We start from the raw sequence: 24,400 nt of genomic DNA, 5'->3' as shown, positions 1-24,400 counted from the left end.
GAAGAAAATGGCTGCCAAGTGAAGAAAATGGATCGAGTAATTGCTGTTGCGGAGAAGAGCGTAATAAACGATGATGGTTTTGCTTAGTGAAAAGTGAATCTGGTTTATTATAAAGCGAACCGGAAAGAGAGTACATGTAACAAACAAACGCAGATAGGATTGCCAACCTATCTTTACAAAAGATATCAGTTCCCAATTAACGTTGTGTCAAAGTGACACAAGACTACAGGGGTTGTATACTCTAACACCCCCGCTCAACCGCTGCAACTTGCTAATCCAATGGCTAGACAATTTCTTTTAAATGCTGCGATCGGTAGACCCTTAGTCATCATGTCTGCCTGTTGGTTCGTCGTTGGAATATATTTAAGGGTGATTTGCTTTTCCTTCACTAAATCTTTCAGGAAGAATAATTTCACGTCAATGTGCTTCAATCTTCCGAACCCTCTGGAGTCTTCGACGATGCTAATCGTTGATTGATTATCTTCAAAATAAGTCACAGGAAAATCCACCTTACATCCAAAATCGCGAAACAAACGCGACATCCACAATCCGTGACGAACAGCAACACACAAAGCAGCTAGTTCAGCTTCCGTCGAAGACAGTGCTACAGTTTGCTGTTTCCTAGTGATCCACGCCACAGTTGATCCAAACGTTTTGAAAACGCTTCCGCTCACTGACCGTCTATCGTTGGGGTCATTAGCCCAGTCTGCATCCGAATATACCTCCAGAGTTTTTCCTCCACCTCGGCGATATATAAGACCCACATTTAATGATCCTTTTACATAGCGTAGAATTCTCTTCAAATGTGACCAATGCTCATCCGTCGGACAACTCTGAAATTGGCTGTAGAAGTTCACTGCAGCAGCCAAATCAGGCCTTGTTGTCTGAGCTGCATACATCAGACAACCTGTCAACTCACGATAAGGTTGCGTAGTACGGTTTTCTTCTTTGCCTTTAGACAGTTTCAGCCGATTCTCAATTGGTGTGGAACAGGGCTTGCATGTCTCCATTTTGAACCGGTGCAAGACATCTTGAAGATAATGCTGCTGATGAATCTGCATCACGCCTTCTTCTCTGTTGTAGCTGACATTCATTCCGAGGAAACATTTGATTTCACCAATATCACTCATTTCGAACTCATTCGCCAGACATTTCTTCAAGTCTAGTACAACTTCCAACGTTGAACCAGCAATCACGAGGTCATCTACGTACAAAACGATGATAACGATATCGTTCTTCGTTGTCTGCGTATAAAGACACTGATCATTTAGGCTTCGTCTGAAACCTAAACGCCCACGGATGAAAGTATCGAAACGATCGTTCCATGCTTTAGAAGCCTGCTTTAAACCATATAGAGATTTTCGTAATCGACACACTAGATCTCCATCCTTCTGGAACCCCTCAGGTTGCATCATATAAAGTTCTTCTTGAATTTTACCATTCAAGAAAGCTGTACGAACATCCATTTGATGTATCACCATTTTCTTTTCGTTTGCAATCGCCAAAACCATGCGAAGTGTGTCTAGTCTAGCAACCGGTGAATAAGTTTCATTATAATCGAAACCATACTTTTGGCTAAAACCTCTAGCCACTAAACGGGCTTTGTAACGACAAGGCTTGCCATCAATACCTCTTTTTATAGCAAACACCCATTTGCATGTAATAGGTTTCCGACCTTCGGGTAGTTTCACCAACTCCCAGGTTTCATTCTTCTTCAGAGATTGGATTTCTTCATCCACAGCGATCTTCCATTTGGACCAGTCTTCGCGTTTACGAGCCTCAGCTAATGAATTCGGCAGATTTTCCACATAGTTAGTAGCACTCAACGCGTATGTTGCATACTGCATGTCATAGTCTTTATGCCAGATGGGAGGATTTCGCTTCCGTTTTGAAGATTCACCTTCAGAAACTGCTTCAACTTCAGCATCAGAGTTAGGAGCCGTATCATATTCTCCTTCTGATTCGTTGCCTTGTTCGGAGCCCCCCGTTTTAATTTGCAGTTCTCTCTCAGTTGAGCCTCGTGATGAACTATCGTCAACTACCTCTGATTCATTGCCCAATTCATTCTCAACTGATCCTTGTGCTGAACCGTCGTCAATCACTTTCGTTGAGAAGAAATCATCAGCCCATATCTTTTTCACTGTTGTGGTAGTGATTTGAGAGTCTTCCAAGAATATTACATCACGTGCATGAACTATTTTACATTTTTGCGGATTCCAAACAAGATATCCATTCGCGGTGTAGCCAACAAATATTCCTTTCCAAGCTTTCGCATCCAACTTCATACGTTGCTCCTTTGGAATATGTGTGTATACTTGACATCCAAATGTTCTCAGCTTCGCTACGTTGGGTTTCTTGCCTTCCCATCGTTCGTACGGAGTCTCGTTGCTATCGATAGCATTCGTGGGGCTGCGGTTGAGAAGAAACGCTGCCGTCTGGACGGCTTGCCCCCAAAACCGCTTGTCGATTCCAGAATCCTGCAACATGGTACGAGCCTTATCAGTTAAGGTGCGGTTCATCCTTTCACTTACCCCGTTCTGTTGAGGTGTATGTGGAGTCGTCCATTCTGCCATGATGCCTTTCTGCTTTAGGAAGACGTCGAACTGCTTACTGCGATATTCACCGCCATTGTCACATCGCAAACGGCTGATCCGCTTACCAAATTTTGCAGTGACTGCAGCTTCATAGTCACGAAAATAGTTGTATACCTCATCCTTACTGTTCATCAGAAACACCATGCAAAAATGACTCCAATCATCGATGAAAGTGACGAAGTACCTAGCACCACTCATACCAACAGGAGTTACCGGACCACATACATCCGAATGTATTAGTTCTAACACTCGCGACGACCTTTTCTCTTTACGCGATGGATATGGGTTTCGAGTTTGTTTTCCCACCAAACAAGACTCACAAACAATACTATCTTTGTCCGAATGACTGATATTAATCCCAGTAACCATGTTGTTCCGAACCAATTTTTCAATACTGCGCGTATTCAGATGACCAAGTCTCTTATGCCATATCTCCAAATCTTTGGGCACTCTACCTGTCGTTAACATTGAGTTTTCATTTCGCCGTTGGTAACAAAAATCCAGCTTGTATAATTTTCCGATACGTGTTCCACATGCTACGATTTCATCGCCACGATGAATTTCAACGGTCCCATTTTTGTATACCACTGTCATTCCGGCTTCATCCACTCGCATGACCGAGAACAAGTTGCATCGCAAATCTGGCACGTATAGAACATTATTTACAAAACAGTTAATTTTCTTCCCGTACACATTGCTCACAACGTTGACTGTTCCGGAAAATTCTGCTCTAATCGTTACATCATCTTTGGCGATGGCAATATCTATGGGATGCTTTAAACGTGTCAAATTTAGGAAAAATGTTTTATCGTTTACTAAATGTTCCGAGCAACCAGAATCAATGAACCATTCCATACTGTTAAATGATTCCGCTTTCACACCGACAAAGCTTACGCTTGCTTTGCTCATATGAGCCTTCGATGTGTTAGTGACACGTTTTCTTTTGCTAGGGCACTCATTCAGCTTATGTCCCTCCATTTTGCAGCCAAAACACTTAACCTTATTTTTCTGATTTGGTTTTCGAGGTTGCTTTTCACTGGAAAATGCCGCTTCACTTTTCGGCAAGGACAGGTCCACACATTTCCTTTTCGTTTCCTCATCCAGCAACCTACACTTAACGAATTCCAGATTTAGAATTTCCGATGGTAGCGATTCGATGGTTGTTACTACGGTCGAATATGAGGATTCGACTGAAATCATCAAGTAGCATACTACGTCGAGTTCATCCAACGTGGCACCGGTAGCTCTATAGTCCCGCACTAAACGGTCAAGTTTCAAGAAATGTTCCTGTAGCGTCCCACTATTGAAACGTAGAAACACTAACTGCCGCTTCAGGTGCATTCTGCTTGCAATACTGTGCCTCTCAAAAACACGTTTCAAGGCGTCCCACACGTCCTTCGGTGTGTTTTTATCCTGCACATATTCGAGCTGCGAATCGTGTATCCGTGATATCAATAGCGACTTGCAACGCCGATCCTTTTTGGCACGTGCTTCACGGTTCAGCTTCTTCACCTTCGCTATCGTCTCACTATCTCCTGTCTCGTCCTTCAGCGCCTCCAATCCATCAGCATCAGTGTTAACACACTCCAAGAGCTCATGCTCCTCCAGGAGAATTGTCATCCTATACTTCCATGCGGTATAGTTTGAGCCATCGAACAACGGGAGAAAATGACGATCGTTTTTCTCAGTAAGAAGCTCCATCACGATAATAAGCGATGAGTGATCGATACAAGAAACAATATTCACTAATTTTCACTGCCCTTTGATCGCCAACGTATCTGGGCCCATAACCTAATAAACGATGATGGTTTTGCTTAGTTAAAAGTGAATCTGGTTTATTATAAAGCGAACCGGAAAGAGAGTACATGTAACAAACAAACGCAGATAGGATTGCCAACCTATCTTTACAAAAGATATCAGTTCCCAATTAACGTTGTGTCAAAGTGACACAAGACTACAGGGGTTGTATACTCTAACAGAGCGGCAATTTATACAAACTACGCGTCGAAAAAAATGCGCTGGTGAGTACAGTGAATAATGAATGTCAACATTTGTGGCATAGAAGGCTGGGGCATCGAGATCCGCAAATAATAAAACAACTGTTCAACGATAAGTCGGAAATGAAAGAGTTCGGTCCAAATAATGCGTGCAAAAGCTGCCTTGAAGGAAAGATGATACGATCACCGTTTAAAAGATCAAACAAAATAAGTGACACGATTCTTGATATTGTGCACACAGATGTATGCGGGCCATTCCCACTTACTCCAAGTGGTAACAAGTATTTCATCACCTTTATCGACGATCACTCGAGAATGGCGTTTGTGTTTTTAATGAAACAGAAATCTGAGGCAGAACGATTTATTCGAAATTTTGTGGCATTTTGTAAAACACAGTTCGGGAAGACCCCTAAAGCAATAAGATCGGACAACGGTGGTGAATATACTGGGAAAGAGCTGCAAAAGTTCTTTAAAGAAGAAGGTATTATGAGTCAACTAACAGTACCGTACTCGCCACAACAAAATGGCGTCGCCGAGAGAAGAAACAGATATCTTCAAGAAATGGCATTGTGTATGTTACAAGATGCACACATGGAAAGCAAGTATTGGGGCGAAGCAATACTTACAGCTACATACACACAGAATCGACTACCATCGAAGACAATAGGTATGTCCCCTTTTGAAAAGTGGTTCGGCAGAAAGCCATCCTACAAACATTTCAAAGTATTCGGATGTGAAGCATGGGTTCAAATACCTAAAGAAAAACGAGGCAAGATGGAACCTAAAGCAAAGCGATTGGTATTCGTCGGATATTCCATCCAAGAAAAAGCGTACAGGCTTGTAGATACAAGCACAGATCGTGTTGTAATTAGTCGTGACGTCGTGTTTAACGAAACATCATCCGAGCGCAGTAATGAACTCCCAGCTGATGAAATTATTGTCGATGTTGAACCGGATCGATACCAACAGGGCGATGTCGATGAAGAAAGTGAATCGAGCAACGAGCAGGAGGAGCATTATAATACAGCAGATGAAGACGACTCTTCCTCGCCGTGTAGTTCAGACGAACAACATCAACTAGCTACTAACCTAAATTTGAAACGATCGACAAGAGGTAAACTACCAGCTAAACTAAATGATTATTTTTTAGGTTTAGTGTCGACTGACATGAGTGAACCAACTTCCTATAACGAAGCGGTAACCTCTCTCGACAAGGACAGATGGCTGGAGGCAATTAATGAGGAGTACAAATCGCTAAAGAAGAACAACACGTGGGAACTTACTTATCCTCCAAAGGACAGCAATGTGATTGGATGCAAGTGGGTGTTTAAGAAAAAAATAGACGCTAATGGAAATGTTGAAAGGTATAAGGCACGACTTGTAGCGCAAGGTTTTGGACAGCGAAAAGGTTGTGATTATGATGAGGTTTCTGCACCCGTTGCAAACCAATCAACGTTCAGAATGTTATTAGTTGTCGCAGGGCATAAGAAATTTTGTGTGAAACATCTAGATATAAAAACCGCATATTTATATGGCGTTCTTGATGAGACCATATACATGTATCAGCCACAGGGTTTCACAAAAAAGGGAAATGAAAAAATGGTTTGTAGATTAAAGAAAAGTATGTATGGGTTGAAACAGGCAGCTCGAGTATGGTATAAGACTATAGAAGAAATTTTAAAGCAAATAGGTTTTGAAAAATGTACATCTGATACATGCTTGTTCAAAAAGATCCAAAAAAGGGAAACCATTTATTTACTGTTGTATGTAGATGATATAATCATTGCAGGAAATTATGAAGAATCTATCAATATGATTGTTGAGAATATAAGTAAAATTTTGCAAGTTTCATCACTAGGCGAAGATAATTGGTTCCTAGGAATGCGAGTAATAAAAAACAGTGATGGTTTCTACAGTATAATACAAGATAATTTCATAAGAACTTTGGCAATACGTTTCGGATTAGACCAGACCAAATGTTCAAAGTATCCTATGGACCCTAATCATTTTAACAATAGATTGGACAGTGATGAAATGAAAGATAACGAAAAGTACCATAAACTGATAGGAAGTTTACTATATTTAGCTACATACACACGTCCAGATATAGCAGCAGTTACAGGAATACTAAGTCGATTTGTCAGCAATCCGACAGAAGCTGACTGGCTAGAAGCTAAAAGAGTAGTACGCTACTTACTGTATACAATTGGTTACGGTTTAAAACTCGGAAGTCCTAATGATCAAGAGCTTAAGCTAGTAGGATATTGCGATGCAGATTGGGCTGGAGATACAAGTGACAGAAAATCATGCAGTGGATACTTGTATCGTTTAGGAGGATGAACTATATGCTGGGTGTAGGGGTTATGAGGTATAGGGAGAAGAGAAGAGGGAGAGAGAAACGAATATATACATCAGCGGAATAGGAGAAAAGACATGAAGACAAAATAAATGATTCAGTTGAGTTAGAACTGTCAGCTGGAATAGATGTATTCCGATTGTGTTGCGTTTTAGTGTGATCCGAAAAATGTATTTCCTCCTCAAGTCACTACAATGGCGCAGTTAGGAGGTATACGAGTCAGTATTGTGGAAGATATATGCATTAACAATATAAGTAAGTTGATTTACTGATTTTCGTGCGTCATGGAGACGATGTCGGTAAAAGTGACGGTAACGCACATTCCTTCAGGGGATCGATGCAAGTAGAAAGAACTAGAAGGCACATTCCTACGGGATTCGATGCAAACAAGGGACACACGTTTAAGCAAGTCGCTCATACACGAATTTGCGGATTCACACACATTCCTTTACAGGAATCGATGTCGATGAAAGTAATCGTAATGCACATTCCTTCATGGGATCGATGCAAGTAAAAAGGATTAATTTAAGCACATTCCTACGGGGATCGATGCGAGTGTAATATACCAGTAAAGCACATTCCTACGGGGATCGATGCAAGTATAAACAACTAAATAAGCACATTCCTACGGGATTCGATGCAAACAAGAGTACACACATTTAAGCAAGTCGCTCATACACGAATTTACGGATTCACACACATTCCTTTACAGGAATCGATGTCGATGAAAGTAATCGTAATGCACATTCTTTTATGGGATCGATGCAAGTAAAAAGGATTAGTTTAAGCACATTCCTACGGGGATCGATGCGAGTGTAATATACCAGTAAAGCACATTCCTACGGGGATCGATGCAAGTATAAACACCTAAATAAGCACATTCCTACGGGATTCGATGCAAACAAGAGTACACACATTTAAGCAAGTCGCTTATACACGAATTTACGGATTCACACACATTCCTTTACATGAATCGATGTCGATGAAAGTAATCGTAATGCACATTCCTTTATGGGATCGATGCGAGTGTAATATACCAGTAAAGCACATTCCTACGGGGATCGATGTAAGTATAAACAACTAAATAAACACATTCCTACGGGGATCGATGTAAGTATAAACAACTAAATAAACACATTCCTACGGGGATCCATGCAATTATAAAGAACTAGTAGAGTACATCCTTACGGAGATCGATGCAACCAAGTACACGCTCACTTATAAACTAGATTGATTCGTATAGACGGACAAACGGATTCACACACATTCCTTAATGGAATCGATGCCAGTAGATGAGTGTTGACACACTCATCACACACACTATTGTGATGGGATCAATTTTAGTAGTGTTGGTCAGGCGATTATTTCGTAGTAGTGGTATTGCTTTACATAGACTAGTTTCATCGATTTCCGCTAATCGGATAACGAACAGTTGTATTTCGATCGTTCGGCAAGGATATCAGAAAATATAGTTAGTCGCGGAACATAAAGTTGAAGCATAATGAAGCGTGGTTTTGTGAAAAAGACTTATAAGAAGGAGAGTTCAGGATGGTTGGTTGAAGATGATCTCAACAAGGACGATGCACCTAGTTCGTCAGAGTTTGGAAAATCAGCCATGTGCAGCGTGGCACCTCCAGTGTTATCTTCTTTACCATTCGCTACGCTCCAGATTGGCGAATGTAAACCGATGGAAGGAGAAGAAGAGATCGATAAAATTACTTTCGATAGATGGCTCGACGTTTTGGAATCCTCCATGGCGTTGGCGGGCATCAAGGAAGAATCCGTAAAGGCCAACATCTTTAAGATGAAAGCTGGTTCTAAGTTGCTGGATATGCTCGATGGTACTTTGGGCAAGAACGGACCTGATGCGGTCTCTAAGCCATATTCGAACGCAATTCATCGACTTCAAGAGTATTTTGGTTCGCGAGATTATGTTTTGTTCCAACGACAGAAACTTCGATCCATGCCGCAGGGTACGGATGAACCAGATCTCAAATACGTGCGACGTGTGGCGTCAGTAGCTAAACTTTGCGGTTATGTGAAGGATCAACTCGTGGAAACGGTTGCTGATGTGATCCAACACAACGCGAATAACCGGAAAGTGCGAGACGTTGCCAGAAAAGCTACTCGTAAGGGAAGCTCACTACAGGAGCTTGTAGACTGGGTACGAAGTACAGAGATTGATAAGCAGGCTGAGGAGATTTTTAACAAAAATCATCCTGAGAAAGATATGGCGAGTGTAATGGCAGTGTCCTATACAGACCCTCGATTGCTACGCAGATCAACACCGAGCTTTCGAGGACGGGGTTATTTTCCGCGGAATCGAGGAGGATTTCCTCGTACAAATGTGCCTAATTTTTCTACGAATAAGCCTTGTTGGCGTTGCACTAGTGCGGGTCATCGTCCAGACAACTGCTTCGCTATCGACAAATTCTGTCATCGCTGTCAAACAAAGGGCCACATTCAAAGGGCATGTACATCTCAGGGTATGAAGCGGGAAAGCACTGAAGAAAAAGAGACAACTCCGTTGCCCAAAACACGGAAAATTGCAGCACTGTCGGCTGAATTGAACGAGCAAATTGTAAGTGCTGGATTTGAAGGTGCTAATCTTCCTTGAAGAGACATTTTTCGCTTGTTCATCATTCAAAATGGATTGTCCATATGAGTTTACTTATTAATAAAAGAAAAGACCTTCTGTATTGATACTTTTATTGTTTAATTTTAGAATATAACATCATATTTACCAGAAAGTAAAACGAGCAAAACTATCAGTGGAAACACGTCCGGGCCCATAAGTACCATTGGTCAGGGGATGGGTGTTCCCAAGGTTGATGCAGAACCGGAAGCACATACATTCGATATGATCGATCATGCCACAGTATCGTTTGACAATACACCAGATGCAAGGAACGAAGAAGAATACGTGATGTGTTCGTTGGACCTGCGTCATATGGAGAGTGCGGGTTCAATCATAGGTTCCGTGGCTGGAGTTGCTGTTAAATTTTTGATAGACTCGGGAGCGGAGGTGAACACTATCGGAGACGACGTTTTCAATCGGCTTATGAGTGATCCCAAATCTCATCCAATTTACGCTATGAAGGAAGGAACGGACAAACCGTTGAAGGCATACGCAACCACTCAGCCAATACGAGTTTTGGCTTCATTCTTAGCCGAGTTTGTGATCACACCAGACAGGCCTCGGTTACTTGAAAAATTTTATGTGGTTCCAGGAGCGAAAGCACTGTTAGGGCGTAGCACAGCAACTAGGTATAGCGTGCTACAAACGGGCCTGCATGTACCAATCCTAGAGGCGGAAGGAACGAAGCTTGATGCAACTCAACGAGAAATGTGTGTTGTAGATGCACAAACCCATTTTCCAAAGTTTAATGTGCCACCAGTATTACTTTGCCACGATAAGAGTTTGCCACCATCAAGAAAAGTGTTTACAAATATTCCTCCGGCATTCAAGGCAGATGTTGAGAATAGATTGCAGGACTTATTATTATCCGATATAATAGAGAAGGTTACCAGTGAAATGGATAGATCATTCTGCTCTTCTCTATTGGTAGTGCCAAAGGGAAAGCAAGACATAAGATTAGTCGTAGATTTGAGAGGCCCAAACAAATGCGTCATAAGAACTCCATTCAGGATGCCTACTTTGGAGGAAATTCTTGCTAAACTCCGAGGGGCTCACTGGTTTTCAACCATCGACCTGACCAACGCTTTCTATCATATCGTTCTAGACGAGTCGTGTCGACACTTAACTAACTTTTTCTCGGGAAGGGATACATTTCGATTCATACGCTTACCTTTTGGTCTGTGCAATGCCCCGGACATATTCCAGGAAATTCTGCAGACAGTTGTGTTAGCAAATTGCTCTGGCACGGTGAATTACCTTGATGATATTCTCATATTTGGGAAAACTAAAGAAGAACATGACCGTAATCTTGATGAAGTTTTGTCTCGTTTAAGACAGCATAATGTCTTGTTAAACCCGGCTAAATGTGTTTTTGGTAAACAATCCGTTAAATTTTTAGGCTTCCTCCTCTCTCACGACGGCTGGAGAGTCAATGAAGATAAAAAGAAAGCTATAACAGGATTCCGTACACCAAAAACTATTCAAGAGGTGAAAAGCTTTTTGGGTCTTATAAATTTTATCGAAAGATTTACTCCCAGTAGAGCTGAAAAGACGGAAAAGTTAAGAGCAGTAGCGAATTCGGATATGTTTTACTGGACGGAGGATGAAGATTTTGAGTTCGAGGAGATAAAAAGAATAGCCTTAAACTCAATCGTTAAACTAGGATACTTTGACCACAAAGACAGGACCGAGTTATTTGTGGATGCCTCACCATTTGGTTTAGGAGCGGTGCTGGTTCAGTTCGATGAAGTTGAAAAACCTCGAATAATAGCTTGTATCTCAAAGTCGTTAACTAAAGTAGAAAAACGTTACCCTCACACTCAGAAGGAGGCGTTGGCCATAGTATGGGCAGTCGAAAGATTTAGTTACTACCTTACAAATATCAGCTTCTGTATTTGGACTGATTCGGAAGCCAACAAATTTATCTTTGGCAGCCAATACAGGTCCGGGAAAAGATCAATTACTCGCGCGGAAACATGGGCCCTTCGTCTTTTACCGTTTAACTTCCAAATTAAGTGTGTTCCCGGAGATCAGAACATTGCAGATGTTTTGTCTCGTCTGATAAATGAATCTCAAGTAGATGAGCCATTCGAAGACGATAACGAAAGGCATATGTTATACGCGCTCGACACGTTAAATATGAGTATGTCATGGGCAGATATCCAGCTAGCATCAGAAAAGGACGAAGAGTTAGCAGAAGTACGGCTTGGTGTAGAATCAGGAAAATGGCCTCGACATCTGGGTCGTTATGAATGTTTGGCAAAGCAGCTGAGGACTCTTGATGCCCTAGTGTTCAAAGACGATCTAGTTGTTCTACCCAAATCGTTAAGAGAAAGGGCTCTATCAACAGCACACGAAGGTCATGTTGGCAGCGTGGCCACCAAAAGAATTTTACGGGACCATTTCTGGTGGCCTAATATGTCCAAAGAGGCCCAGAATTACGTTACTAACTGTATGACCTGTCTAGCCATTTCTCAAAGAAATCCACCGGTTCCTCTAATAAGCCGTAACCTTCCGGAAGGCCCATGGGAGATACTGCAAATTGATTTTCTTTCAGTACAAGGTAATCAGGGTTCAGAACATTTATTGGTTTGCGTAGATACCTATTCTCGTTTTATATATGTTGTTGAAGTGAAACTTATCGATGCAAGTTCAACAAATGCAGCACTGTGTAAGATTTTCAAGACATGGGGTTTACCACTTGCTATTCAAAGTGATAATGGCCCCCCCTTCAAAAGTAAGGAGTTTGTAGAATTTTGGGAGAATAAGGGAGTAAAGGTGCGTAAATCCATTCCTTTAAGTGCTCAATCTAACGGTGCTGTTGAACGGCAAAATCAAGGAATCATCAAAGCCATAACAGCAGCTAAAATCGACAAACGAAACTGGCGTGTAGCTCTCGAGGAATATGTACATTTGCATAACACCCGCAAACATCACTCAAGGTTAGGCATTACTCCTTTTGAGCTTGTTGTCGGATGGCGCTACAGGGGCACTTTTCCTAGTTTATGGGATGCTAGAAGAGACCTTGATAGAGCAGTTGTGCGAGAAGACGATTCTCATGCTAAGCTGGTTAGTAAGAAATATGCGGATGAACGTCGAGGCGCTAAAGAAAGTTGCATTAAGGTAGGCGACAAGGTTGTAGTCTATATACCACAGAAGACGAAGACAGATCGTTCATTCTCTAAAGAATCATTCACAGTATTAGCGAGAGAGGGTGCAAAAGTAGTGATTCGTGGTGAAAATGGGACTCAATTCTCGAGAAATGTGCGAGATGTGAAATTAATACCTAGCAATGCACAATGGCATGACTTAAGAACAGATGAAAATACCCAAGATAACGAAGAGGTAATAGATTCATCGCCTGTTCCATGTTCAAGCAATAGGATAGGGATGGAAAGGCCTCAACGCCAGTCTCGTAAACCAGTCTGGTTAGACGATATGGAGTTATATTAGATTCCTGTATTGTTTTGTTCCACAATCAAGGATTTTTTTTATTTTTTTTCTTCTCTTATATTTTTATAATATTTTTTACATAACATTAGTAACGAATTATTCAGTACTGAAGAGTAGAGGAGAGGTAGATTGTAGGGGTTATGAGGTATAGGGAGAAGAGAAGAGGGAGAGAGAAACGAATATATACATCAGCGGAATAGGAGAAAAGACATGAAGACAAAATAAATGATTCAGTTGAGTTAGAACTGTCAGCTGGAATAGATGTATTCCGATTGTGTTGCGTTTTAGTGTGATCCGAAAAATGTATTTCCTCCTCAAGTCACTACACTGGGCAAGCAGAAAACAAACTTGTGTATCCATGTCTACCATGGAAGCAGAGTATATAGCTTTATCTGAAGCAGTTCAACAAGCAGTATGGTTGCGAAAATTGTTAAAAGAAATGGATTTAGAACAGAAAGGGGCAACATTAATTAATGAAGATAATAGAAGTTGCATTGATTTTACTTCCTTGGATTATGTAAAACGAAAATCAAAGCACATAGATACTAAATACCATTATACAAAAGATCTATGTGCAAAGCAAATAATTAAATTGAATTATTGTGCCTCCGGAGAAATGTTAGCGGACATATTAACAAAGCCTTTAGGAGCGCAAAAGATAAAGGAGTTCTCAAAGGGAATCGGACTTGAAGAATATATTCAAGAGGAGGAGTGTGAGAAATGATCCAACCTGGCTTGAATATATTGTCACTAATGTCAAATGTCAGAATTGTTGGAATGAGTGCGATGTATATAAGAACGAACGCGAAGCGAATAAAACCCTCTTTCTCCTTGTATCCTGAATCCCGTCAACACGTGTCTTTCTTTGCTAACAGTTAGCACCGGTGGATTACACTTACACCATCGACCGCTGACCGTTGCTTGTCAGCGGTGAGTTACTGTGTCGGATCCACCGATGTGTTATAGGGTGGTCCATAACAAGGCAAAGTTAGGTTGCATTAGTTTTAAGTTAAATAAGTTAAGTAAGTACGTACGTTACACAAGCTTTTTGCTTATTTCGGTTCTTGTACACAGGTCAAAGAAAAAACGATCTGATCGATATGCCAGACTAGAATGAGAGTTATCTATCGATTTATTCGATCGTAAATCTATACTTACATTACTCTTCGTACGAACTTCATGTGAGTCTAAGGGCTACCACACTTACTTCCTCACGAGTGAAGACCTAAGGTCAAAATTTTCCCAACGTTTAAAAAACAACATTTACGTGGCAAACCAAGTCACCATAAAAAAATCCTTGCAAAGCACACGTGCTGTATCTTGTAAACCCATGTGATATTTCTACATTTATTTCCATTATTGGAATCAAATTTTATCAAAAAATATGTTAATAGTAGTAAAATGTTACTTGTTTTTTTGAAAATTGAAATTACACGAACACGAACTGCCTAAATTTCGAGATTCTCGTATCTCGAATTCGCGTAACTCGGGAAATGACTATAGTATGAAACAATAAAAAAATACATTTTGATAATTCTAAGCTCTATCGGTTGGCAGGGGGAGGTGTGCTTATCCTCCCCTCGGTGAAGTGCTCGTGCGATCTGATACCTAACGCGAGTAGTCGCCGGCAAAAGTCCGATCCCACGCCTCCGCGTGGCGCTCCTGGATACGGACATACTGGGCCTCACTAACTCGGTATGCCCTAACTAAGTTGGGACGGTTGCGGGCCGCGAGATGTAGGAACTAGAAGGCAGTTTGAGCGGCTGCTGGAAGGTCTACCCTAAAATCCGTTGTGTCTGCAGGAGACCGCGAGATATTTGGAACTGGAAGTGGAGGCATCTGCACGGGGCTCGGACGTCAACGTGAAGAAATCCAAGCAAGCACGGGTAATTGCAGTGCCACATGAAAGGTCAACCCGTAAATCCGTTGTGTCTTCGCAGGCGTGAGTGTTGGGAACGGTATGGTGGGCTGCACCCATGGGGGCGCAGCAGCCTTACGTTCAAACCCAATTATGCCGCGTCTGCAGCAGGACCGAGCTTGGAGGATGTTGGAGATGGACTTTATTGTCCAGTCTGAAATGCGTCGTGTCCTGTAGGTGTGGAGCCGAAATATAGAGGTTAACGTGAACGGGTGTAAACCGGGAACCGGAGGCTTCCGGCCCGGCCCTTAACGATCCAACCACTATAAGTAGGCCATATCATGGCTCCAGCCGGGGCAGAAATATGCAATCTTGGGAGTAGTTGTTTTTGTACGCTATTGACTGCGCACCACCTCCGCAGTCATGTGAGGCCTTTGCAGGGATAGGGGATAAGCGCGGTGCCGCCTGGTGCCAATGCGCCGTATCCTCGGCAGTAGGCCAGTGAGTTCTCCTAATGGACTAGTTATCCGGAGTCTCGCTTATACAACTACGACCTTGATCTGTATGAAGCGCAGTGTAAAGGTTGGAGATAAGCGCGGTGCCACCAGGGTGCCAATGCGCCGTATCTCCTCTCTGTTGTGGGCTTAAGGTCAAGGTGTCATGGCCAAGCTAACATAATGTGAGACGAATGGTACTGGAAGGGTGACGGTCCCCTTTTGTTCTACTTTACCTAAAGTCCTCACTGTTAGCTCCCCGCACACAGAACCCCCTTTCACAAAAATTGAGTGGTCGCAGGTACACTAACCGGCTTTTGAACGCATAAGTCAACGGCGGTAGTTGACAGGTGTATCGTGTGGCAAGTGTACAAATCGGTGTCTACGTTGGGTTTGAACGCTTGAGGCCGTTAACATACTCCTTGTTGGAAGTTTTCGGTCGTAGACATCGTGGTATGCGCCGCTGTAGGGGTGCGCCACGTGGGCAATCCCGCCACTGCAGCATCAGACTCGTGAGGTTGAGTGCGCGAAGGGTGACTATGTGGAACCATGGAGGAGCACCATTAGCCCCTCCACCATGTAGTCTATACGCGGACCGTGCTTTGCCAATCGCGAGGAGAGTTGGCTGAAGCACGGATAGTTTCATTACTCCCGTGTGGATGCCGACATTTAACCAATGATCATCGAGCGGCGCCGTGGGGCATATGTACCCAGAGGGCCCATGCTGACGTAAATGTCTTAACGGACCATCCGGTATGGATTTCTGAGGCTTGAGGAGTTGTTAGTCCGTAGGCGCTCCGGCGAATCGGACAGTTCCCTGACTGTGGTGGTTCCTGTATTAACAGGCTTCCGTGGCAAGGATGTTGGTTCTCTATGAAGATTCTCTCCTCCGACAATCCAAAAGAAAGAAGCTCTATCGGTTCTGCCGGTTTTTTAAATGTTTTATATTTTTTGTATTACTGTTTTGTTTTTCGTTCCAATCTTATTTGACTCAAGAAACTTAGAATACCTGTGGAATGTGCGAAAAACTTTCCTTTTCCTACGAATTTTGAATTTTGATTTTTTTTCCGTGAATCGTTTTGACCGAATTAATTGGTTGGAAAAAAATGACCAAAGAAATTTAGATGAAAAATGTAGACAAATATGACACACACACACACACGCAAATATGACACAGGGAACCGTCGATGATGAATCACATATATTTTATTAGTGCTATGGTGAAGAGATCTTGTGTTGTTTGTAAGGTCTTTCCAAAATTTCTACCGGGCCGGATAAAATCTATTTGCGCGCCGGATTTTGACCTGTGGACCCGTGAACCGCACTTTCTAGACTTAATTTTACAACGTAGCCGGATGTCAATACTTGCTACATAATATTGGTATTGGGGATTGATACGGATGACACTGCGTTAAATGAGATAGAAAGAAAATAATGCACGATTTACGTATGGAAGATACAGGGAACCGCTAAAGAAAAGATACAGCGAACACACTTTACTAAATTGGCAAAATTGAACGTTGCATCGTATACACAGTTTATTATTTGCTTGATGTTTCCCTTAGCCGTTGAACATTTTCAACTAATCTTATCTTAAAGATCTTATTCAATTAAAAAAAATAGAAAAATTTGAATAAAAACACAGAACAATGAATTAATAATGAAACCACATAAAAATATAAACCAAAAATATATATTAATACCTACATCATCGTCAATCACCTAATGAAAACATAAACCAGTGACGATTAAAAAAAAACAAACATATTCCGTTAGTCATTAGTTTTATTCCGCCTCATTATACAACTGCTTCTTCGAGTAAAAGAGTTTTTCGTCCGCGCACTAGCGTGTTTCAATTTAAGTTTAAGAAAGCTGCTAACTGCATCAATGGTCGGTATCCCGTAGTCGCACCTACCGGTAAATCTGATCAATTTAAACACATTTGTTTTATCTGAAAACTTGACTTTTGGACCAGTTCTACCGTAGCCTGTCCATGTACAACGGCCAAAAAAATATTTATCAAACAGCAAGTCCAAGCAGTCATGCATTCGGTTCGACGGATGGTCGCGTTTGATGCGACTAGTTAACCACGATAATATAGATTCAAAATACTCCTCGGTCGCTAAACGTTCCTCAAAGCTAACTAATTCTTCTTCTGATTTTATGATTTCGAAATCAAAATGATTCCTCGTTGACACCTCGTTGAATACCTCAGAAGTACTATTCGTACCGGAATTTATCAATGTCTTGATTTCGTTAAACTTGGATTTTAGCGTTTGTCTTAATTCTTTAATTTCATTTTCCATCCGCCGGAGATATTGCAAGATAGCTTCGTTTATTGAGCTGTCATTGTTGGGAAGAGTTGAAGTAGTTTTCGGTACTTTATGCCTTGGTTCGGTTCTTGTTGATGATTCTGATGAAAATGCTGCAATAGAAAACTACGAGAAAATTCGAATATTTACATTAGAATCGTTTCCTGTTCACTTCCAGAAGGTCATATTTGAATTCTATATAAAAGAAATAGAAACTTGAAACAATATAATCGTTGCGCACTAGATTTAATCTTTTTCAGAGAATGAATGCTTGGACAACGTGTACGACGATATGAACCGCGGAGGTCATCGAAAAGGTTGTAGTGCAGGTTATGTTTGCAAACTAAATTTAGTTGTCCATGACCTGAACAATTAAATATTATTATAAAGTCTAAGCTAATGTACAATGACTTATGCAAACATAGCATTGCAATATGCAAAAATATATAACTTACAGATGGTAATTTTCCACTTACATTCGATTCTTGCGTATTTGCGTCCGTTTCATCGCGTTTTCTTCTCTTTGGGCCTTTGAATATTAAAAAAAAAAAAGAAATAATAGAAATGTTACCAATTGTTCTTAGCAATAATATTTAAGGGACCGCTATAGCAGGTGGTTCCGTGATCGTAATTTTTTCACCCAAACACTAACTTGCTCGGTACCAATCGCTTGTAGATATTTCTGATTGTTCAACAGATGGTAGACCGAGGAAGGATTTGCTTCACTTCCACCATTACAGTTAAAATCTATCATCATTATCAAATCTAAAAGTGTAATCCCAGTTTTGGCATTTAAGAAAAAAAAACTGTATTACACCACAAGCATCGAATGTTGTATTGTTGTAACTGTGAATAAACTGAACTATAAAATAAAGTAGATCCAAATAGTCATGCATCCGGTGCCTAGCTCAGACGAAATTTACACAATAGCCTTGAATGAGATAATAATTTTCATGGTGCAGAACATTGTTTTTGCCTAGAAACTGTCTAATATATGCATACTAGGGATGGATCGTCCTTTCATAAATCGTGCTAGCTCGGGAGCCAATTGTGATCCGATTCGGGAGTGCAGCGACAACCAGTAAGACAACTGTCGACCGAAGAAATACCGGCCCACCGAACCGAACCGACCGAATGTCGACCGCCCCCTACATGTAGGGATAGCGAGGCGAACCGCTCTCAATTAATATTTACCCCATAATCTGTACTAATTTATACAACCCATCGTACCCAATTGTTCCTTCATATAACTTACTTGTTTCAAGGATATCGTCATTGTCTTCAATTCTTTTCTTGGTATCAACAGTTATTGGTTCTGCTTTGATATCGAAGTCGTGTATCGTAAATATTGCCTGCTGAAAAGTAATGCCTGTGTCGCCGATTTCTATTTCGTCTGTCAATGGGTCCTTGTTGCTACAAGACGAAGAGCTTGCTTCCTCTAAATCTACCATTTGCTGTTCCACAGTGTGATCGTTGAAAATGTCTTCATCGGGAAATTCTTCTTTCACAACCTTCGATGGATCAAAAGATTGCTACAATTTAGAACAACGAGTAAAAACGACGTATCGAGGTTTATGTTTCTGTAAAATACGAATATTTTAATAACTTACCGCTGAAGTGTCTGATGCTCTTGCACCGTAACGTTTGTTTGGTAGATCTCCCATTATTACAGGCAGTAAAATATGCGAAGAAATCCTAGCCACAGAAGAACAATGCACAAATTACTGTTTTTAGTAGGATAATCGTTCGTTTCGTATCTCTGAGCTTTCTTTGCCAAATTTCAAACAGAAGCACAAAAACTGTCCGACGCGATTGTTTTGCGGAAATGTATTGTTGACTGTTGTGTTCATGTGAAGTTCAGCCACAAATGACAGCTGAAGTACTGCCCCTTGAGGTACGTCTACACCACGCGAAAGGCTTTACTGCTCATAGCAAAGGTGTAATTTAGTACTAACAGTTTTGTAAACTCTTTACACCTTGTGCTAAATTTAGCATTCGCTTTTAAAATCGAATCTCATCGGAGACTGCAGCAGGAGGACGGACTCTCCTTTCTGCTACAGCTCTGGATGAAGTCATGAGATGCGTGGGCTTCGATATCCACGGCATAATTTTCACACGGTCACTTCATTTCTTTGGATTTGCGGATAACATCGACATCATCGGACAGATATATGAGGCTACCCAACCGAAACGTGAAACCTTAAGAATTGGATTTAGGATCAATGCGGCAAAGACAAAGTACGTGGGATCAGTTGACGGTGGCGATCTTAAGGTAGTAGAGGAGTTCTGCTACTTTGGTACGATGGCGAAGGATGCGATGGCTGGGATACGCAATGGGGATTTAGGATATTCTCGAAACGAAGTTCGATCCTACTTTTATTTACCATTCTTGGTTGCTGGGTACAATGCGCACGTTTTCTACTAACTTTACCATTTGGACTTTGATCGAAGATTGGACGGAAACTCCCCGTCGGAGTGCAAAACGATAACTTAAACTCCCCGTCGGAGTACAGAACGAAAACTGATTTTGGTATGGACACGCTACCGTTTTTTGTACCATGTGATACCTCTTATGTGTCGATATGTGTGTCCTCTTTTCCTCGAAATACATGTTCCGTGGATTCCGGTCCCTTTGGTCTAGTCGTACCGATTCTCATGTTTGCCCCACTACAAACAAGGACTTCATGGTTCTCGTCTTGACCTGACAAACTTCTCAACTATCATCTTATTAGTTCACCCTATTCTCCTTAGGTGTTGCGTTTCGTGTCCTAGCTAAACAGCTGACTCATGCCATACCAGGAAGGTGCTCGTCAGCGACCCACTCGCCGCGAAGCGAGAGAAGCGCAGCGAGTTCGTTGGCTGGATCAAGGGGAACAGAGTTGATGCAGCCAGGGATGGAGAAGAATTGCACTGAAGAATTATCTGAGATCCTTGCAAACGGATTGACGACCTGAGCAATGTCAGCATGTCGTGCTCAATTGTAAGCGAACCAAAAGACGAAGAAGTTTGCGATCATACGGACCCGACCCGTGGGGCAATCCATCCATCATGAAAAGTGTTGTTGCCTATTTATGTCGTATGGCTTACGGATCGGATCTTAGATCAATAAGCATAATAGGATTATCATAAAATGTACAGTTGATGATGTTTTTGGATTATCCAAACGAAAGAGGTTCGATAGAAGTTAAGTGATATTATAACGGCACGCTAGTCATCATTTCGTACGAGAAACTGAGAGAACATGATTGGTTTTTTCTTATTCCAGAAGAACGGCCAGGCCGTATTACAGGGTCATGATCGGTCATGAACATGATTGAGAGTTGTTATAGAACAAAAGGTTGAGAAAATATTAAAAAAAAGAAACACAAACATGCAGCAGTTCTCTGACCCGCTGGTCTATGAAAAGTGTTTGCCAAACAAAAGTTTGTCAAAGGAGTGTCAATTTGTATGCCAAACATTTTTTCGGCAAACAAATTATTTTGTATTCCGCAGTTTGCCAAACAGAATTTTGACAGTTTCTCCATACGATCGACACTTTATGTTTGGCAAACACTTTTCATAGACCAGCGGGTCAGAGATCTGCTGCATGTTTTTTTTAATATATTCCCAAACTTTTGTTCTATAACAACTCTCAATCATGTTCATGACCGATCATGACCCTGCAATACGGCCTGACTTCGATTTTAAAAGCGAATGCTAAATTTAGCACAAGGTGTAAAGAGTTTACAAAACTGTTAGTACTAAATTACACCTTTGCTATGAGCAGTAAAGCCTTTCGCGTGGTGTAGACGTACCTCAAGGGGCAGTACTTCAGCTGTCATTTGTGGCTGAACTTCACATGAACACAACAGTCAACAATACATTTCCGCAAAACAATCGCGTCGGACAGTTTTTGTGCTTCTGTTTGAAATTTGGCAAAGAAAGCTCAGAGATACGAAACGAACGATTATCCTACTAAAAACAGTAATTTGTGCATTGTTCTTCGGTGGCTAGGATTTCTTCGCATATTTTACTGCCTGTAATAATGGGAGATCTACCAAACAAACGTTACGGTGCAAGAGCATCAGACACTTCAGCGGTAAGTTATTAAAATATTCGTATTTTACAGAAACATAAACCTCGATACGTCGTTTTTACTCGTTGTTCTAAATTGTAGCAATCTTTTGATCCATCGAAGGTTGTGAAAGAAGAATTTCCCGATGAAGACATTTTCAACGATCACACTGTGGAACAGCAAATGGTAGATTTAGAGGAAGCAAGCTCTTCGTCTTGTAGCAACAAGGACCCATTGACAGACGAAATAGAAATCGGCGACACAGGCATTACTTTTCAGCAGGCAATATTTACGATACACGACTTCGATATCAAAGCAGAACCAATAACTGTTGATACCAAGAAAAGAATTGAAGACAATGACGATATCCTTGAAACAAGTAAGTTATATGAAGGAACAATTGGGTACGATGGGTTGTATAAATTAGTACAGATTATGGGGTAAATATTAATTGAGAGCGGTTCGCCTCGCTATCCCTACATGTAGGGGGCGGTCGACATTCGGTCGGTTCGGTTCGGTGGGCCGGTATTTCTTCGGTCGACAGTTGTCTTACTGGTTGTCGCTGCACTCCCGAATCGGATCACAATTGGCTCCCGAGCTAGCACGATTTATGAAAGGACGATCCATCCCTAGTATGCATATATTAGACAGTTTCTAGGCAAAAACAATGTTCTGCACCATGAAAATTATTATCTCATTCAATTCTATTGTGTAAATTTCGTCTGAGCTAGGCACCGGATGCATGACTATTTGGATCTACTTTATTTTATAGTTCAGTTTATTCACAGTTACAACAATACAACATTCGATGCTTGTGGTGTAATACAGTTTTTTTTTCTTAAATGCCAAAACTGGGATTACACTTTTAGATTTGATAATGATGATAGATTTTAACTGTAATGGTGGAAGTGAAGCAAATCCTTCCTCGGTCTACCATCTGTTGAACAATCAGAAATATCTACAAGCGATTGGTACCGAGCAAGTTAGTGTTTGGGTGAAAAAATTACGATCACGGAACCACCTGCTATAGCGGTCCCTTAAATATTATTGCTAAGAACAATTGGTAACATTTCTATTATTTCTTTTTTTTTTTTAATATTCAAAGGCCCAAAGAGAAGAAAACGCGATGATAAAGATGAAACGGACGTAAATTCGCAAGAATCGAATGTAAGTGGAAAATTACCATCTGTAAGTTATATATTTTTGCATATTGCAATGCTATGTTTGCATAAGTCATTGTACATTAGCTTAGACTTTATAATAATATTTAATTGTTCAGGTCATGGACAACTAAATTTAGTTGCAAACATAACCTGCACTACAACCTTTTCGATGACCTCCGCGGTTCATATCGTCATACACGTTGTCCAAGCATCCGTTCTCTGAAAAAGATTAAATCTAGTGCGCAACGATTATATTGTTTCAAGTTTCTATTTCTTTTATATAGAATTCAAATATGACCTTCTGGAAGTGAACAGGAAACGATTCTAATGTAAATATTCGAATTTTCTCGTAGTTTTCTATTGCAGCATTTTCATCAGAATCATCAACAAGAACCCAAACAAGGCATAAAGTACCGAAAACTACTTCAACTCTTCCCAACAATGACAGCTTAACAAACGAAGTTATCTTGCAATATCTCCGGTGGATGGAAAATGAAATTAAAGAATTAAGACAAACGCTAAAATCCAAGTTTAACGAAATCAAGACATTGATAAATTCCGGTACGAATAGTACTTCTGAGGTATTCAACGAGGTGTCAACGAGGAATCATTTTGATTTCGAAATCATAAAATCAGAAGAAGAATTAGTTAGCTTTGAGGAACGTTTAGCGACCGAGGCGTATTTTGAATCTATGTTATCGTGGTTAACTAGTCGCATCAGACGCGACCATCCGTCGAACCGAATGCATGACTGCTTGGACTTGCTGTTTGATAAATATTTTTTTGGCCGTTGTACATGGACAGGCTACGGTAGAACTGGTCCAAAAGTCAGGTTTTCTGATAAAACAAATGTGTTTGAATTGATCAGATTTACCGGTAGGTGCGACTACGGGATACCGACCATTGATGCAGTTAGCAGCTTTCTTAAACTTAAATTGAAACACGCTAGTGCGCGGACGAAAAACTCTTTTACTCGAAGAAGCAGTTGTAGAACGAGGCGGAATAAAACTGATGACTAACGGAATATGTTTGTTTTTTTTTTTTAATTGTCACTGGTTTATGTTTTCATTAGGTGATTGACGATGATGTGGGTATTAATATATATTTTTGGTTTATATTTTTTATGTGGTTTCATTATTAATTCATTGTTCTGTGTTTTTATTCAAATTTTTCTATTTTTTTTAATTGAATAAGATCTTTAAGATAAGATTAGTTGAAAATGTTCAACGGCTAAGGGAAACATCAAGCAAATAATAAACTGTGTATACGATGCAACGTTCAATTTTGCCAATTTAGTAAAGTGTGTTCGCTGTATCTTTTCTTTAGCGGTTCCCTGTATCTTCCATACGTAAATCGTGCATTATTTTCTTTCTATCTCATTTAACGCAGTGTCATCCGTATCAATCCCCAATACCAATATTATGTAGCAAGTATTGACCATCCGGCTACGTTGTAAAATTAAGTATAGAAAGTGCGGTTCA

At 40.9% G+C, this 24,400-nt stretch overlaps 2 protein-coding genes across 3 annotated transcripts; one reads left to right on the top strand and one right to left on the bottom strand.

Moving 5' to 3' along the window:
- Positions 1–17,162: 17,162 nt before the first annotated feature.
- LOC128304146 (uncharacterized) lies at positions 17,163–19,517 on the bottom strand. Its single transcript, XM_053041289.1, has 4 exons — positions 19,313–19,517; positions 18,958–19,234; positions 18,179–18,231; positions 17,163–17,828 (listed from the first exon to the last, which is right to left on the bottom strand). Exons 1-4 carry the CDS (start codon positions 19,364–19,366, stop codon positions 17,163–17,165), a joined length of 1,050 nt encoding a protein of 349 aa, XP_052897249.1. The 5' UTR covers positions 19,367–19,517.
- A 2,044-nt stretch (positions 19,518–21,561) lies between these two features.
- LOC128304167 (uncharacterized) lies at positions 21,562–24,148 on the top strand. 2 transcript variants are annotated; one of them, XM_053041321.1, is made up of 4 exons: positions 21,562–21,780; positions 21,880–22,135; positions 22,862–22,923; positions 23,273–24,148. In XM_053041321.1, exons 1-4 carry the CDS (start codon positions 21,727–21,729, stop codon positions 23,936–23,938), a joined length of 1,038 nt encoding a protein of 345 aa, XP_052897281.1. In that variant the 5' UTR covers positions 21,562–21,726; the 3' UTR covers positions 23,939–24,148. The 2 variants fall into 2 exon arrangements, with proteins under 2 accessions (XP_052897281.1, XP_052897280.1); XM_053041320.1 differs by having other exon boundaries at positions 21,859–22,135; positions 23,273–23,959.
- The last annotated feature ends 252 nt before the right edge of the window (positions 24,149–24,400 follow it).

The sequence above is a fragment of the Anopheles moucheti genome, chromosome 3 (genome assembly GCF_943734755.1).
Source record: "Anopheles moucheti chromosome 3, idAnoMoucSN_F20_07, whole genome shotgun sequence".
NCBI lineage: Eukaryota > Metazoa > Arthropoda > Insecta > Diptera > Culicidae > Anopheles > Anopheles moucheti.
The sequence above is the reverse complement of the archived record's forward strand: the minus strand, read 5'-3'. Positions and strand labels throughout refer to the sequence as shown.

Coding starts and splice junctions, on each gene's coding strand:
- LOC128304146 (XM_053041289.1), bottom strand. CDS start 19,366: ATGGGAGATCTACCAAACAAACGTTACGGTGCAAGAGCATCAGACACT. Junction 19,235..19,312: donor GAGCATCAGACACTTCAGCG/GTAAGTTATTAA, acceptor TCTAAATTGTAG/CAATCTTTTGATCCATCGAA. Junction 17,829..18,178: donor CAAATACGCAAGAATCGAAT/GTAAGTGGAAAA, acceptor ATTTTCTCGTAG/TTTTCTATTGCAGCATTTTC.
- LOC128304167 (XM_053041320.1), top strand. CDS start 21,727: ATGGGAGATCTACCAAACAAACGTTACGGTGCAAGAGCATCAGACACT. Junction 22,136..22,861: donor TGACGATATCCTTGAAACAA/GTAAGTTATATG, acceptor TAATATTCAAAG/GCCCAAAGAGAAGAAAACGC. Junction 22,924..23,272: donor TAAATTCGCAAGAATCGAAT/GTAAGTGGAAAA, acceptor ATTTTCTCGTAG/TTTTCTATTGCAGCATTTTC.